Source organism: Hemitrygon akajei, chromosome 30 (genome assembly GCF_048418815.1).
Source record: "Hemitrygon akajei chromosome 30, sHemAka1.3, whole genome shotgun sequence".
Classification (NCBI taxonomy): domain Eukaryota; kingdom Metazoa; phylum Chordata; class Chondrichthyes; order Myliobatiformes; family Dasyatidae; genus Hemitrygon; species Hemitrygon akajei.
The window spans coordinates 35,779,945-35,796,172 of NC_133153.1; the positions used below are offsets into that span (position 1 = coordinate 35,779,945).

The following is a 16,228-nucleotide window of genomic DNA, read 5'->3' on the forward strand; positions in this document are numbered from 1 at the left end:
GTCAAGAGCTCCAGCTGTTGTGCAGACCAAACAACAGAATGGAGAAGAAATGTGATATAAGTGACTTTGGCTTAGGAATGATTGATGGTGCCAGATGGGGTGGTTTGAGTATCTAAGAAACTGCAGATCTCCTGGGATTTTCATGCACATTTTACAGCGAATGGTACGAGAAACAAAAAACAATGAAGTGAGCGGCAGTTCTATGAGTGAAAAAACCTTGTTAATGAGCTAGGTCAGAGGAGAATGGCCAGACTGGTTCAAGCTGACAGGAAAGTGACAGTAACTCAAATAACAACATGTTACAACAGTGAGAAGGGTATCTCTGAATGCACACTCGTCAAACCTTGAAGTGGATGGGTACAGCAACAAAAGACTACAAACAGTAGTCAACTTGGCGGTCAATTCATTAGGTACTCCTTGAAGCTAATAAAGTAGCCACTGAGTGTAGATCAGGGTTCCCAACCTTTTCATGCCATGAACCCCTACTATTAACTGAGGGGTCTGTGCACCTCAGGTTGGGAATCCCTGGTGTAGATGCTGCCTGACCCAGTGAGTTCCTCCAACATTTTGCTCCAGAATTTCAGCATCTGCAGTTTCTTGTGTCTCTTTCCCTCCATCTAGTTTGGAATACCTGGCTTTTCTCTTCACTTCATCTCAGAGCCCAGAACTGGAGACAACTTCAGAGTATTCTCTCTTCCCCAGGTACACCTGGCTCCATATTTTTAAACCGATATGTGGAACTTGGATGGATGTGTCACTTTTAGCACCATTAAGTAAGTATCACTTTTTAACACAGATAAAATATTGTAAAGCATTTGTAAGACACGCCAGCACGGAATTGAACACAATAAACAAAATATTCCCTTGGTGGTGAAGCTGATGTTATTTTTAGTTGAGTAGCCATGGAGACAAAATGACAAAAAAAAACTTGTAAATTGGTGCCATAACTTGGGTGCAGGGAATCAAAATGGCCAGAGGAGGCCATTTGGCCCATCAGGAACAGCTTCTTGCTCTCTTCCATCTGATTTCTGAACAATCAATGAATCTAGGAACACTACCTCATTATTCCTCTTTTGAACTATTTATTTAGTTTTTCCCACCATTTAGACCATAGGATTGGGGAGAGATTTAGGCCATTCAGCCCATCGATCTCTGCCAATTCATCATAGCTGACTTATTTTCCCTTTCAACCCCATTCTGCTGCCTTCTTTCCATTACCTTTGATTCCCTTACTAATCAAGAATCTATAAACCTCCACTTTAAATATACACATTGAGAACATAAGACCATAGATGTAGGAACAGACTTAGGCCATTCAGACCATCGAGTCTGCTCGGCCCTTCCATCATGGCTGATTTATTATCCCTCTCAGTTCCATTCTCCTGCCTTCTCCCTGTAGCCTTTGACACTCTGACTAAAAATCTGTCAACCCCCACTTTAAATATACTTAATGACTTGACCTCCACAGCCATCCTGTGGCAATGAATTCCACAGATTCACTACCATTCTGCTTACAAAACTCCTCCTTATCTCTGTTGCAAAGGGACGTTCTTGTATTCTGAGGTTGTGCCCTTGGGCCCTAGACTCTCCAATGATGGGAAACATCCACTGTATCAACACCTTTCAATATTGGAGGGTGTTTCAATGAGAGCTCCCCTCATTTTTCTAAACTCCAGTAAGTACAGGTCCTGAGCCATCAAATACTCCTCATACGTTAACCTTCCCATTCCTAGGATCATTCTCGTAAACTTCCTCTCCAACACCTGCACATCCTTTCTTAAAAATATATGGGGCCCAAAACTGCTCGTAATAATCCAAATGTGGTCTGACTAATTAATGTGACCCACTTCAAATTTCAAAGTAAATTTATGATTTAACTATGTCTATATGACCACCTAGAGATTCAGTTTCTTTACTTACAGGAAAATAAAGAAATACAACAGAATTTATGAAATATTATACATTAACAAATACTGACCACCAAGCAAGATGTAACCCATGTGCAAAACTACTTGGTTTATGCTGGAGATGTTGCCGCTGAGGGACTTTCTGTCACAATCATGGACTCTGTCGCAGACGGGCTGTGGAAAGTGTTTAGTAAACACGTTGCAGCCAGTGTTTCATTGTGGTGGTATTTAACTCCCTGCCTTTTGGTTTCGTCTAGTCCGGGCTTGACCAGAAGCTCAGCAATGTTAACGCTCCCTGCTTCCCGTTGTCTTGGTTCCAGAAAGAAGACTACCATTTATACTGGCGCTGTTACTGAGCGGTATTTGTTTCGTACTAAGCTACTACTGCCGAGCTGCTCTATTGGCGTTAGCTTGAGTTTGGCAGTTCTAGTCAACGGCCCTGCTGTTGCTGTTCCTCTTTGTGCCTTGTGGCACGTTGGGTGGCAATCTCTCTCTAGCAATTCCGTCTGTTTTTTTATGAGGCTGAGTTACTAGCTCGACACTTAGCCCAGCACGAAAGCAAGGATCCGGCCATATTGAAACCCGGGACCGCTTGCTTCCAAGTCCAGTGTGGATGCCAGCAAACAGCACAGTTGGCCTAGCCTTTATTATTTTCCCTTTATTTCTGCACTGCTCCTATTAAAAATCTCCGCTTCACTGTTTCTCTCACGGAGCTTGAGCCATAGTCGCACATCTCGGTCTCTTCTACCATGTTGCCCCCTTACTACGTCATTCCCTCTCATGTGTATCTACTGCTGTCTGGGCTCTGAGTCTTGAACACTGCCCATGGTAGGATGTTAACAGTGATCACTTATCCTTAATTGGAACATTCCCAAGATATAAATTGTGAGTCCAGTGCCAGGCAGAATGTCCTGGGAAAGGCATCTGTGCTGGAATTTTATGCCATGAAATCCTTGCATTCTCAGACATACACGTAGCCAGCCCATTCTGAGAGCTGATTGGTCCATGTTCAGTCAAAGTGGGACAGAGATTTTCATTTTGCTCCTTCTGTGGGCAAAGCTGCTTTGTGATTGGCCGATAGCATGATCATCCATTCTCTAACTTCAGGTAGTTTCACCGCCTTGCCCTTCCATTCCCCATTCTGGCTTTCCTCCCACCTCATCTCTTCTCAGTACCTGCCTATCACCTCCTTCCCTTTCTCTCATGGTGCACTCTCCTCTCTTATCACATTACTTCATCTTCAGCCCTATAACTTTTCCACCTATCACCTCCCAACTTCTCACTTCATCCCCCTCCCTCACCCACCTATCTTCCCCCACACATGGCTTCACCTAACACTTTCTAGCTGGTACAGTACTCCTTTTCCTCTCCCTATCTTTTTATTCTGGCTTCTTCCCCCTTTCATTCTGGGCCTGGTGAAAGGGCTCAGCCGAAACCATCGACTCTTATTCCTTTCCATCGATGCTGCCTGACCTGCTGAGTTCCTCCAGCATTTTGTGTGTGTTGATCTGGATTTCCAAAATCTGCAGTATCTCTTGTGTTTATGATTGGCCCATTGCTTGGCTGGACAGGGAATATGACTGGCATGGATTCAGGCAGTGCTTAGAAGTGGGGTAGTGTAATCTGACTGGGGCACTGGCAGGAGGCAATAAGACCATAAGGCATAGAGTAGGAGCAGGATTTGGCCATTTGCCCAACTGAATCTGCCCCACCATTCCATCATGGCTGATTTATTACCCCTCTCAACCCCATTCTCCTGCTTTCCCCCTATAACTTTTGATGTGCTAATTAAGAACCAATCAACCTCTGCTTTAAATATACCCAGTGACTTGGGGTCTGCAGCCGTCAGTGTCAATGAATACCATGGATTCACCACCCTGAGGCTAAAGAAATTCTTCCTCATCTCAGCTCTAAAGGGATGTCCCTCTACTCTGAGTCAGTGCCCTCTGGTTTCTAGACTCCGCACTACAGGAAGCATCCTCCCCATCTCCACGCTGTCTTGGCCTTTCAACATTGGATATGATGCTCCCTCATTCCTCTAAGCTCCAGTGAATACACGCCCATAGCTATCAAATGCTCCTCACACATTAATATTTAAATTCCAAGAATCATTCTTGTGATACCTCTCTGGACCCTCTCCAATGCCAGCATATGGTTTCTTTTTGATAAGGGGCCCAAAACTGCTCACAATATTCCCAAGTGCAGTCTAACCAGTCTTTTAAAGCCTCAGTATTACATCCTTGCTTTAATATTCTAGTGCTTTCCAAACGAATGCTAACATTGCTTTTACCTTCCTTATCACTAACTCAACCTGCAAGTTAGCCTTTAGGAATCTTGTACAAGGACTCCCAAGTCCCTATGCACCTCTGATGTTTGAATTTTCTTCCCGCCTATGCCAAAGTGCATGACCATACCCATATGCCATATTCCATCTGCCACTGTGTTTTCACTCATTCTCCCAATCTGTCTAAGTCCTTCTGCAGAGTCTTTGCCTCCTCAGCACTGCCTGTCCCTTCACCTATCTTTATATCATTTGCAAATTTGGCTACAAAGCCATCAATTCTGTCATCCAAATCATTTACACATGACGTGAAAAGAACCGGTTCCAACACCGACACATGTGGTACACCACTAGTCATCAGCAGCCAATCAGAAAAGGACCCCTTTATTCCCACTTTTGCTCCCTGCCAGTCAGCCAATCTTCTATCCATGCTAATATCTTTCCCGCAATACGATGGGCTCTTTTCTTGTTAAGCGTCCTCATGTGGGACCTTGTGAAAGGCCTTCTGAAAGTTCAAGCAGGCAACATCAACTGACTCACCTTTGTTATTTCTTCAAAGAATTCCAACAGATTTGTCAGGCAAGATTTCCCCTTAAGGAAACCATGCTGACTTTGGTCTACTTAATCATGTACCTCCAACTATCCTGAAACTTCATCCTTAATAATAATAACATCTTCCCAGCCACTGAAGTCTGGCAAATTGGACTCTAACTTCCTTTCTTCTCCCTCCCTCCTTTGTTGTGGAGTGAAGTTTACCTTGTCAGCAAAGCACACATCTCATGAATAAGTTTGAAGTATTGGCAGCAACAGCATTTAGACCATAAGGCATAGGAACAGAACTAGGCCATTTGGTCCATTGAATCTGCTCTGTCATTCAGTCATGGGTGCTGTTTTCCTTCTCAATCCCAGCGAGGTAGGTTCTTGATGAATAAGGTGTCAAAGGTTACAGGGAGAAGGTAGGAGAATCGTATTGAGAGGGATAATAAATCAGCCATGATGGAATGGCCGAGAAGACGTGACAGGCTTAGTGGCCTAAATCCACTTCTATGTCTTATGGTCTTAAGGTCTAAGTAAATACGTATACAAAGCCCTTCAACAGGTTTGAAGGCTGAGTTGTTCTGAGTAGGCTCCTCTTATGTATTGCAATCTTCAGTGGCCTGTCGGTAAGAATACTCCATGACCCTCTCTGATTCAGGAATCAAGTTTACTTATCACATGCACATTGAAACGTTCAGTGAAAGGTGTCATTTGCGTTAACAGCCATCACACCCGAGGGAGCACTGGGGCAGCCCGCCAGTGTCGTCACACATTCTGGTGCCAACATAGCAATCCCACAATGCTCGGCAGGACAACGCAGAACACAACAAGCAACAAGAGCGCGCGCGTGCACACACACACACACACACACACACACACACACACACACACACACACACACACACACACACACACACACACACACACACACACACACACACACACACACACACACACACACACACTCCCCTAACCCCAGTACAGGCTGCTTTCTTCAGCCTTCACAGCCTTCAGCCTCCAGACTTGGGCCTTGACTTCCCCAGAGATCTCACAGAGATCTGCAAGACTTGGGGTTCTGGCAAATGGGCCTAGACTTCCAAACTTCTGATTTGACCCCTGGGTCTCGATCCTCAGCATCCACCTCAGGACCCGCTGATCACCGAACACTAGGCCTCGAATTCCAGATTCACCGATGACAGGACGCTGAACACAAACCTCAAACTCCATTATCATGAATCGAGGGGGTCATCGGACCTTATTCCCCCTGCCTGCATGGAACTCCGTATCTGGATCCTGCCAACAACTCGCTGACCCTGCTAAGTTCCCGCGAAAGCTTGGATATTCCTGTACCTTTATTTTCCAAGGACAGTGCCAACTTGTTGACCTCAGCCAGGATTATATACCCTGGCTTGGACTCCACAGCTGTCCGAGGAAGAGGATTCACCACCCTCGAGAGAGGAAATTCCTCCTCGTCTCAAATGGGCAACTGTTTATTCTGAAACAGTGCTCATTAATTCTAGCATTACAAGAGGGAACAATCTGTCCACATCCACTCAGAATTTTATTCTTCGAAAATTTATCTATTCCCTTTTAAATGCCCCCAGTGATCTAATTTTCACAGCCCTCTGGAGTAGGAAATTCCAAAGATTTGCAATAAGTACCTAAGCACCTCAGTTTTAAATGAACCATTCCTTACCTTATAATTATGTCCCTTTGCTTGAGAGTCTCCCATGAATGTTCTCCTTTTAATCTTATATTTTTCAATAAAATTATTCATCTAAATCTAATTAATACAGACTCCAGCTTTCCTAATAAGAAAGGCCCATCATCCCAGGAAACAACTCACTGAGCCTTCAATGGAGAAATGAAGAAATCCCCCCCTCCTTAAATAAGATGACCAAAACCATATGCAGTTCATCTCAGTGCCAGGGTTAACTCCCACTACAATGCAAATCAAGTTATATTACATCAAGATGATATTGTTTTGCTTAAAGTGACATTCACACAGGTGCTCTACATTTTTTTTTGGCACTTCATTTAAAGACTCTGGTCTCAGAGGAATAACATTTACATCATTTATTCCAACACGGCATTGATTGCAATAAACAACAGCGTTTCACTCCATCTCTCTCTCTCTCTCTCTCTCTTTCTCTCTACGGGATTGCAAAATTATTTTCTCATTTTGTTTTTGGAAGTTGGCCGGACGCTTTCGTCAGGCAGGACAAAGCTAACCGCAGTCATCAGAAACCAGAAGGCAGAAAGCAGATTCAGTGGCTGACCATTGGGTGGAGTCCCGATGAAGGGTCTCTGCCTGAAATGTCGCCCGTTTACTCCCATCCACAGATACCACCTGAGTTACTCCAGCACATTGAGTGCTTTGCTCCAGATTTCCAGCATCTGCTGTACCTCTTGTGTCATTGGAATTATTTTTCCATTCATATTTATTTATTTATTGATATAGGATATGAAGTCAAGCCACCCATCAATCCCCCAATTTACATCTAGCCTGATCATGGGACCATTTACAACGTCCAACTAAAAGATGGTACATCTTTAGACTGTGGGAGGAAACTGGAGCACCTGGAGGAAACCCGTCCAGTTACAGGGCGAGTGTTCTACCTCCTTACAGGCAGTGGCAGGGACTGAAGCAGGTTGCTGTTACTATAAAGCATTGTGCTAACGACTACACAACTGAGTCACCCCACTGCACCGTGAGCAAACAGGCGACTATGAAAAAGCAAAGATAATACTTTTCCTCACTTTCAGAACTAGAGTCATAGGAATTTATGGCACAGAAGGAGGCCGCTCTGCCCATCATTTCCATGCTAGCAGGAAATGAGAGGCACCACGGCCGCGCAACGCTGTTACAGCCCAGGGCTTTGGAGTTTGGATTTCAATTCCAGTGATGTTGTTCTCCCCATGAAGTGTGTGGGTTTCCTCTGGGTGCTCTGGTTTCCACCTGCAGTCCAAAGGCAGTCAGTAGGTTAATTGGTCGTTGTAAACTATCCTGTGATTAGGTGGGTTGCTGGGCAGGTTCCCCATACTGTATCTCTAAATAAAATAAAGTAATCCTATTTGGTTTTTAACCATACACCTTCCAGCTAAAGCTCTTAAACTGGGCATCAGTATCAATGTGGCTTTGACCGTCTATTCAGACGGTGAGTTCAAACCCCTGCGTTTGCTGAGGGAAGTACTTCTTTTCTGAACCCTCTCTTCTGCTAATAAAATCAAATCTACGCCTCCTATCACTGACGTCTCTGCTTAGAAGAATGGGCCCTTTTTGGCTGTTCTTTTTGGGCCTCTCTGGATCTTGTACAAGAATTGAGTTCCAAAGAAAGCAACAGAGAAACAAGGTCTCTCCTGTCCCAATTTCAGAAACAAAAGAGAATCTGCAGATGCTGGAAATCCAGAGCAACACACACAAAATGCTGGAGGAACTCAGCTAGTCAGGCAGCATCTACGGAGAGGAATAAACAGTCAATATTTCTGGTTAAGACCCTTCATCTGGAAAGGAAGGGGGAAGAATCCAGAATAAGAAGATGGGGGAGGGGAAGGAATACGAGCTGGAAGATGAAAGCAAGGTGAGGGGGTAGGTGGGTGGGTGTGAGATGGGGGATGAATTAGGAAGTTGGGTGTAAGAGGAGAAGAGCTATAGAAGCTGGAATCTGATAGGAGAGGAGAGTGGACCATGGGAGAATAGGAAGGAGGAGGGGCACCAGAGGGAGGAGAGGAGAAGAGAAGGCTACTCTGACGGAATATGAGGTGAGAAATTTCACGAAGCAGGTTGATGAACATGGCTGCAAGATGGCACCAGTCTCGTTACAAGGTGCCCTCTGCAGATCTACTCATTGCTTCCATTGTAATCACTCCACTCCTTTAAACTTAAGAATTCTGTTAAGATGGACTGTTGAACTCATGGTCCTAAACACAAGAGAATCTGTAGATGTTGGAAATCCAGAGTAACGCACACTAAATGTTGGAGGAACTCAGCGGATCAGGCAGCATCTATGGAGAGGAATAAGCAGTTGACATTTTGGGCCGAGAGCCTTCATCAGGGTCCAACATGTTGTGTAAGACCTTAGAATCTACATTATTAGCTGTAACTGTTACACATTCTTGCTGCTTGTTTCTTGTATGATATCAAGGCTCTGATGAAATGATCCAAATGAATGGCATGCAAAATGAAGCTTATCATTGCACCTTGGTATACGTGACAATGGTACACCAATTTACCAATTCATAACCTTGAACATCAAAGCTACTGCAGATAGATACTGCAGGGGCAGCATGGTAGCATAGTGGTTAGCATAATGCATTACAGTTTCAGTGACATGGGTTCAGGTCCCGCCGCTGCCTGTAAGAAGTTTGTACGTTCTCCCCGTAGCTGTGTGGGTTTCCTCCGGGTGCTCCGTTTTTTCCCCCACAGTCCAAAGGCTTACCGATTCTAGGTTAATTGGTCACTGTAAATTGTTCTAGGATTAAATTGGGGCTCAAAGGGTGCGAAGGGTTTATTCCACGCTATATCTCAATAAATAAATAAACAAACATACTAGAAAGCTGAAACAAAAATGAACACACACACACACACACACACACACACACACACACACACACACACACACACACACACACACACACACACACACACACACACACACACAGAAAATGCTGGAAACACTCAATGGGTCAGTCAACAATTGTGGAAAGAAAAGAGTTTTTCTGTTTGCAGCAAATGCATGATTTGCTGAGTCATAGACTCAGAGACAAAAAGGACAGAAACAGACCTTTCTGCCCTCTATATCCATACTATCATTTAGCAGCACTTGGCAAGCCTAACCGGAGTGTTGGAAGCATTTACCGATATAAAACTTTAATTGAAATGCACCTACTTTGGGCACTTGATTGATGCTGAGGAGGCGAGGTAATTTTAAGCTCAGCATTCCTGAAGTTATTTTGGTCTTTTGGCCCAGTGTAGACAGACTGAAAGTGTGCTGGTGTCCGCAGGTCCTCTGCAGTCTCCCTCCCTGCCTCAGCAGCCTGTCCTCCACGTCCTTCTCATTCGTTCCGCCTTGGGCACTTGACCCTGACCACAGCACATCGGCACTAAGGGAAAAAGCATACATATGTCATCGTCAAGGCAACGCAGATATAAGTGACTATCAGAGGCACTTTAGCTTCTGACCAAAAAGTCACTCCTGTACTCATTCTCAGTAGCTTTATCGCTTCCATTTTGCATCTCTGTCTCTGCACAAAACCTGCTTTGTCATGCCAAGATAACAGGGCCAATGGCAGTCCAGGGAATGTAAATTAATAGTTTGACTGTTTCCTGATAATGAACTGAGAGCTACACAAAGACTATATTTTACAGTCCACCCACAATTTATAACTGTCATGTATTAAGTTACGAGTGTTTCTTGAATAGAACTCTCAAATGTGTACAATGGTGGCTCAGTTCTTGGCAGGGAACCTATTTCCAACAATGACTTTAAACTTGTTCTCTCATTCCTCACAACGGCCTAGTCAGTGAGAGAAGTACCGATGACTTACTCAACTGTATAGATTAGACTCCATAACTTGGAGTCTGTGCTGAACTTTGGGGTTCTAGTTGTGCTGGTCCCTCACAAGGCCTCCAGTTTCCGGCAGAAGGAGGCCATTTTGTGCCTGGAGTATGGGGTTCTATCATCAGCAAGTCTGGAGGGGAGGGGGGCATCGATACCAAAAATTGGAGCATGAAGGTCAACCAGAAGAAAGGAAGTTGAAGCTCGATGTCCAAAGCCTGGAGACTGGAGGACCGAAGCCTGTCAGTGTGGGTGGGTGGGAGGAAAGGGGCTTGTTCTTGCTGTTGCTGATTTGTTGCTTGTTGTGTGCTGTTTTATATGTTCAGTAGTGTTCTGCTGAGTGGAGTGGGACTTCTGTTTTGATACCATAATGTGTGGCCCCTAGCACATCCTTAGCTGTGTTGGTCGCCAACGCAAAATAGATATCCTGGTCAGCATGGTCGAGTTGGGCCAAAGGTTAGTAGGTTCATTAGCTACTTTAAGTGCAAACAACACATTTCGCTGTATGTTTCCAAATACATATGATAAATAAACTGAATCTGAATCTGGGTCTGGTCCCACAGGATCATTTCGTTGGATCTTGCTGAACCGCTCAAAAACTCATTCCCCATTTTTGCTCCATAAACTCTCAATAACTAATTTTTTTTTAACAAGTAGGGCACTGTAGCATAGCAGTTAGTGTAGCCGTCGATTTCTAAATGGTCATTGAACCCATGAACACTATCTCACTACTTTTTCTTTTCTGTTTTTGCACTACTTATTTTAACTTAACGACTTAATAGATATATCTATACTTAATGTAACTCAGCTTTTTTCTCTATATTTATTTATCATGGTTTCATTGTACTGCTGCCGTAAAGTAAACAAATTTCACGACATATGTTAATGATATTAAATCTGATTCTGGTTCTGATTACAGCACCAGCAACCCAGGTTCAATTCCCACCACTATCTGTAAGGAGTTTCTATGTTCCTCCCGTGACCATGTAGGTATCTTTCCTGGCGTTTCGGTTTTCTCCCACATTCTAAAGACTTAGTGGTGTCATGCCCTGGTAAAGGTTTTATTGCTAATGTTGGAGGGTATTTCATGTAATGGGCTTTCTGTAGAAGCCGTGTGTTTGCTGGCAATGTTTGCGTTACCATTAAAGATAAGGGATGATTTGGCATGTGTGTTATCCAGTCAGGAGAGTGGAACTGGGAGAAGGTTCTACAGAAGGCGGTGGGAGTGGGTTTTATGACTGACACCAGAGTAGGTCGAGGGCTTTGTTCAGCGGGAGATGAGGAGAGAAGACACTGGAGAGAGCCGGGTGGAGGATTCATTCCAGTGGGAGTGCGCGATTTGATGGATGCCCAAGGCATGGAGGTCGACGAGGATCAGTGAATATGGCTTTTGGAAGATTTAAACTCCAACATGCCCACAATTGTTTGTTTAGTTTATAGCCTCTTCTTGTTTTTTCTTTCTTTTCTTTGCTAACTCTTTGGTTAAGTTAATGCTCATACATACACTTCTTTTATAATTGTATGCAGCATACGGTCCATTATTTCTTACAGATGGGTGATAGCTGGGGGGAGGGGCAGTAAATCACATAGCATTCACAGAAACTGAGGTTTGGGCGGGCGAGACATCCCAGCCTCATGGATTTGGCGGGACCAAAGTGCCTGAGAAGGGTGGGTTTCTCGCTGCAGAGTCCAGTGGCCGGTAGCGAGGGGCTAGTGAACCGCACTTCCAGAGATGCGTGGTAAAAAGGGGTTTCAGTAGGTTAATTGGTCACACAGGTGTAATTGGGCAGCTTGTTGGGCCAAAAGGTCCCGTTGCTGCACTGTATCTCTGGATAATTTTACAAAATGTCTTAAACATTCCAATTGATCCTCAGTTTTAACACAACCTTCTCACCCTCTTCTCTCATCTAAATAAGGGGTTCCTTACCTGGTGTCCACAGAGCCCTCAGTTAATGGTTGGGGCCCATGGCATAAGTAAGGTTGGGATGCCATGATCTACATACTGGAATTCATTTCCTGCCTCAACATATCCACCATAGGAGTTCACGAATGTAGATCACCAATCATTTCTTGGGTGTTAGCCTGTTGCATCCATTTTCCATGAAAAGATAAAAATATTTAAAGGGAGACTGTTACATTTCGACTTACTTCTATCTGAAAATCCTTCCCTGAAGCTGCTTTCGAATGATCTGGCCCCAGTTTTATGCCCTCGTGGTGACCTGCCAAGTTCTGCGGTCAATATAGGGTCAGATTTTTAACATATAGTCTTCAGATGCACACACTGCTTGACGTTCACTGTCTATTCTCCTAAAGAATGGTTCCTGGGGTAGGTCCAAGAGGACTGCTTACAACATCCCTTGCAGATCCTACATGGTCCCTTCTCACTCGTACCATCAGGCAGGAGGTACAGAATACTCAGGTCCCACACCACCAGGTTCAGAAACAGTTATCCTTCGACAATTAAGCTTCTGAACCAGCACAGGTAACTTCACTCACCTCAACACTGACTGATTCCACAACCTGAAGACTCACTTTCAAGGACTCCACAACTCATGTTCTCAGTTAGCTATTTTTCTGTTTTTTTAAAAATTTGCACAATTTGCCCTACTTTGCATCTTGGTTGCTTGTGCGTAGTTTTTCATTGACACTATAGTATATCTCTGTCTACTGTGAATGTCTGTAAGAAAATGAATCTCAAGTCATACATGGTGATGTATGCATACTTGGATGAGGAACTTACTTCGAAGTTACTTTGAAAGTGACTCATTACACCAGAGAGGAGCAGTACATCTGTGAAGGGTGAGGAATTCTTAGTCTAAAATTACTCTGCTGCCACAATCATGCCCTTCCCATATTTCCCCCAATTTTGATCCATTCTTGCTTCTATTTTCTGCTTTCTTTTAAAGTAAACGTAAACCCACACAGATGAGGTCTGGAAACAATAAAACTGTTTGAAAGAGAACTTGTCCAGTCATTTACGTTCCCTTAGCTACGTCCTACAGATTTTCCGAGAGCCTTTTAGATCCTGGCCTTGCAGTTCCCTCTGAGAGAGTATTTATCTTGTGCACTGCAGATATCCTTCCTTGGCCCTGAAGATTGTTATTCTTCTGTAGGTTATGTGACGAGGTATCTATATAGCATCCATTTAAAGGAAGTGGTTTCGGTAGAATGTAGAAATTCCCCGTAAATTTGTGTTCATCCAATGGCCAACTCATTCAAACTGTCTGCAGCTTTTATTGTTTGAGGAGAAATTGTAATGTTCTATGGCTCTATTCCAGGTGCAGGTCAAAGGGACGAGGCAGAATAATAGTTTGGTATGGACTAGATGGGCTGAAGGGCCGGTTTCTGGGCAGTAGTGCTCTGTAACACCATGAAAGTCATGAGATTTCTTACTGATAGAGTGGCTATAGTGAGTGTTAAAAGGGTTAAATTATAAGGACTGGCTACATAAACATCTTATATTTTCTGGCCCATAACTTGTAGTTATGTAACTCCTTTAACCTAGTAAAATACCTGAAGTGGATCACAAGGCACTAAACAAATAACATTTAATTCTGTTTCACATAAGATATCAAATTATTAAACGCTAGGTTAAACATTAAGGATTTAAGGAGTGTCTTAAATGAGAAAGAGACTGGACTACTGAAAATGCAGCTACCAAAGGTCTAGAAAAGAGAATTTCTGTACAAGTTACACCCAGTGACCACTTTATTAGGTACACCTGCTTGTTAATAAAAATATATAATCAGCCAAATCAATGCTACAACTCAATGCATAAAAGCACACAGTCATGGTTAAGAGGTTTAGCTGCTGTTCAGACCAAACATCAGAATGGGAAAGAAATGTGCTCCAAGTGACTTGGACTGCAGAATGAGTATTGGTGCCAGATGGGGTGGTTTGAGTATCTCAGCAACTGCTGATCTCCAGGGACTTTCACGCACAACAGTCTCTACAGTTTACAGAGAATAGTGCAGAAAAATAAAATATATATATCCAGTGAGTGGCAACACACACAAAATGCTGGAGGAACTCAGCAGGCCAGGCAGCATCTAGGAAAAGAGTACAGTCGAAGTTTCGGGCCAAAACGTCGACAGTGATCTTTTCCTAGATCCTGCCTGGCCTGTTGAGTTCCTCCAGTATTTTGTGCGTGTTGCTCAGATATCCAGCATCTGCAGATTTTCTCTTGTCCGGTGAGTGGCAGTTCTGTGGGTGAAAACACCTTGTTCACGGGAGAGGTCAGGGGAGAATCCATTGTTACTGGATAGAGACACTAACACAAATAACCCCACGCTACAACAGTGGTGTGCAGAAGGGCATCTTCGTGTGGGCAATATGTCAGACCTTGAACTGGATGGACTACGGCAGCAGAAGACCATGAACGTGCACACAGTGGTTACTTTATTAAGTACAGGAGGTAGCTAATAAAGTGACCACTGAGTGGATGTATTTAATATGATAAATGACAGAGAAGGTGAAACTTTTCATCGGCTGGGAATCCAAAACAAGAAGGCAATATTAGGCACAGGAATGAGGGCAGGAAGTGGTAATAGAAATGTGTAATTAAAAGCAGCCATCTGCAGCAGCTCAAAATCCCAAAAAAAAGCAGGTGTATTGTAAACACTCAACAAGTCAGGCAGCATCTGTGTGAAGAGAAGTGGGTTAATGTTTCTGACTGAACGCTGCTTGTCAGCTGCTGTTTATCCATTGAATAACATCAATCCAATATCACGTACTGGTTCAAAGGTCTGTATATTATACCTCTCATTTTACAGACATTTTAGAGATAGAACATGTTTAAAATAAAATTTATTTAGAGATACAGCACGGTAACGGGCCCTTCTTCCCATCGAGCCCTTGCTGCCCAATTAACCTGCTAACCCTTACATCTTCAGAATGTGGGAGGAAACTGGAGCACCTGGAAGAAACCTGTGTAGTTATGGAGAGAACTCACACACTCCTTACATACAGTGGCCGGAATTGAATCTGTAATAGCATTACACAGACCGCTACTCTACCGTGTCTCCCCAAAATCAGTGGTTTCCTGTTGTTTTCCTGTACCATAAAGGCATGTATGATTATTACAAGTCAGCTATTATTTCATTCATAGCTCGTCACAGAATGTCTACCATCCTACCCTTTAATGTTTGTCTTTAGAGATACAGCACGATAGCACTGAGTGGCCCATGAGCCTGCACCACCCACTTGCACCCATGTGAACAATTAACCTTATGATAATAATTTATTTTGACATTATGATATTGTCATATGAGTGTTGCTCAATTATTTACTCATGTCAGACAATATCTCATTGAAGTATTATGGAATCCAGTGTTCTCCAAAATTGTGACAGTTATTAAACTTGACTAAAAATAAAAGCAACAAATCACATGCTCCTGCCTACATCAACAGGGTTGAGGTTAAGAGCTTCAAATTCCTAGGAGTTATCATCACCAATAACTTGATTTGGTCCAACTATGTAGTCGTCACAACAAAAAAATTCACCAATGTCTCTACTCCCTGTGTAAGCTAAAGAAATTTGGCACGTTCCCACCAACCATTGCCAATTTTTAATAGAGGTGCTATCGAAGTACCTTAGCTGGATGCAGAATGGCTTGGTACAGCAACTGCTCAGCATGTGACCATAACAGACTGTAGGGATTGTGGACACAGCTCTGCACATCAGAGAAATCAGTCTTCACTCTATGGGCTCTGCCTCTACTTCTCAATCCCTCAGTAGAGAAGCCAGCATAATCAAAACCCTCTTTCATTGGGCATCATCATTTTTATGTGCCGTGCGTTTGACATGGGTGATCATGATCGTGACCATAATTGTTCTTGGCAAATTTTTCGACAGAAGTGGTCTGCCATTGCCTTCTTCTGGGCAGTGCCTTTATAGGACAGGTGACCCCGGCCATTATCAATATTTTTCAAAAACTGTCTGCCTG

General features: G+C 43.6%; 1 protein-coding gene across 6 annotated transcripts in view; it reads right to left on the reverse strand.

Annotated features, from left to right (window-relative positions):
* LOC140718618 (membrane progestin receptor gamma-B-like) overlaps positions 1 to 16,228 on the reverse strand; it is a 122,809-nt gene that overhangs the window by 61,343 nt on the left and 45,238 nt on the right. For 4 of the 6 annotated variants that reach the window (XM_073032593.1, XM_073032597.1, XM_073032591.1 and 1 more), the window contains exons 2-3: positions 12,211 to 12,365; positions 9,615 to 9,828 (exon numbers count right to left, since the gene is read on the reverse strand). In XM_073032593.1, the coding sequence (XP_072888694.1) occupies positions 9,615 to 9,828; positions 12,211 to 12,275 (279 nt within the window). In that variant the 5' untranslated portion in view covers positions 12,276 to 12,365. The remainder of the gene's footprint in view (positions 1 to 9,614; positions 9,829 to 12,210; positions 12,366 to 16,228) is intronic. The other 2 variants (XM_073032594.1, XM_073032595.1) reach the window with 1 other exon arrangement.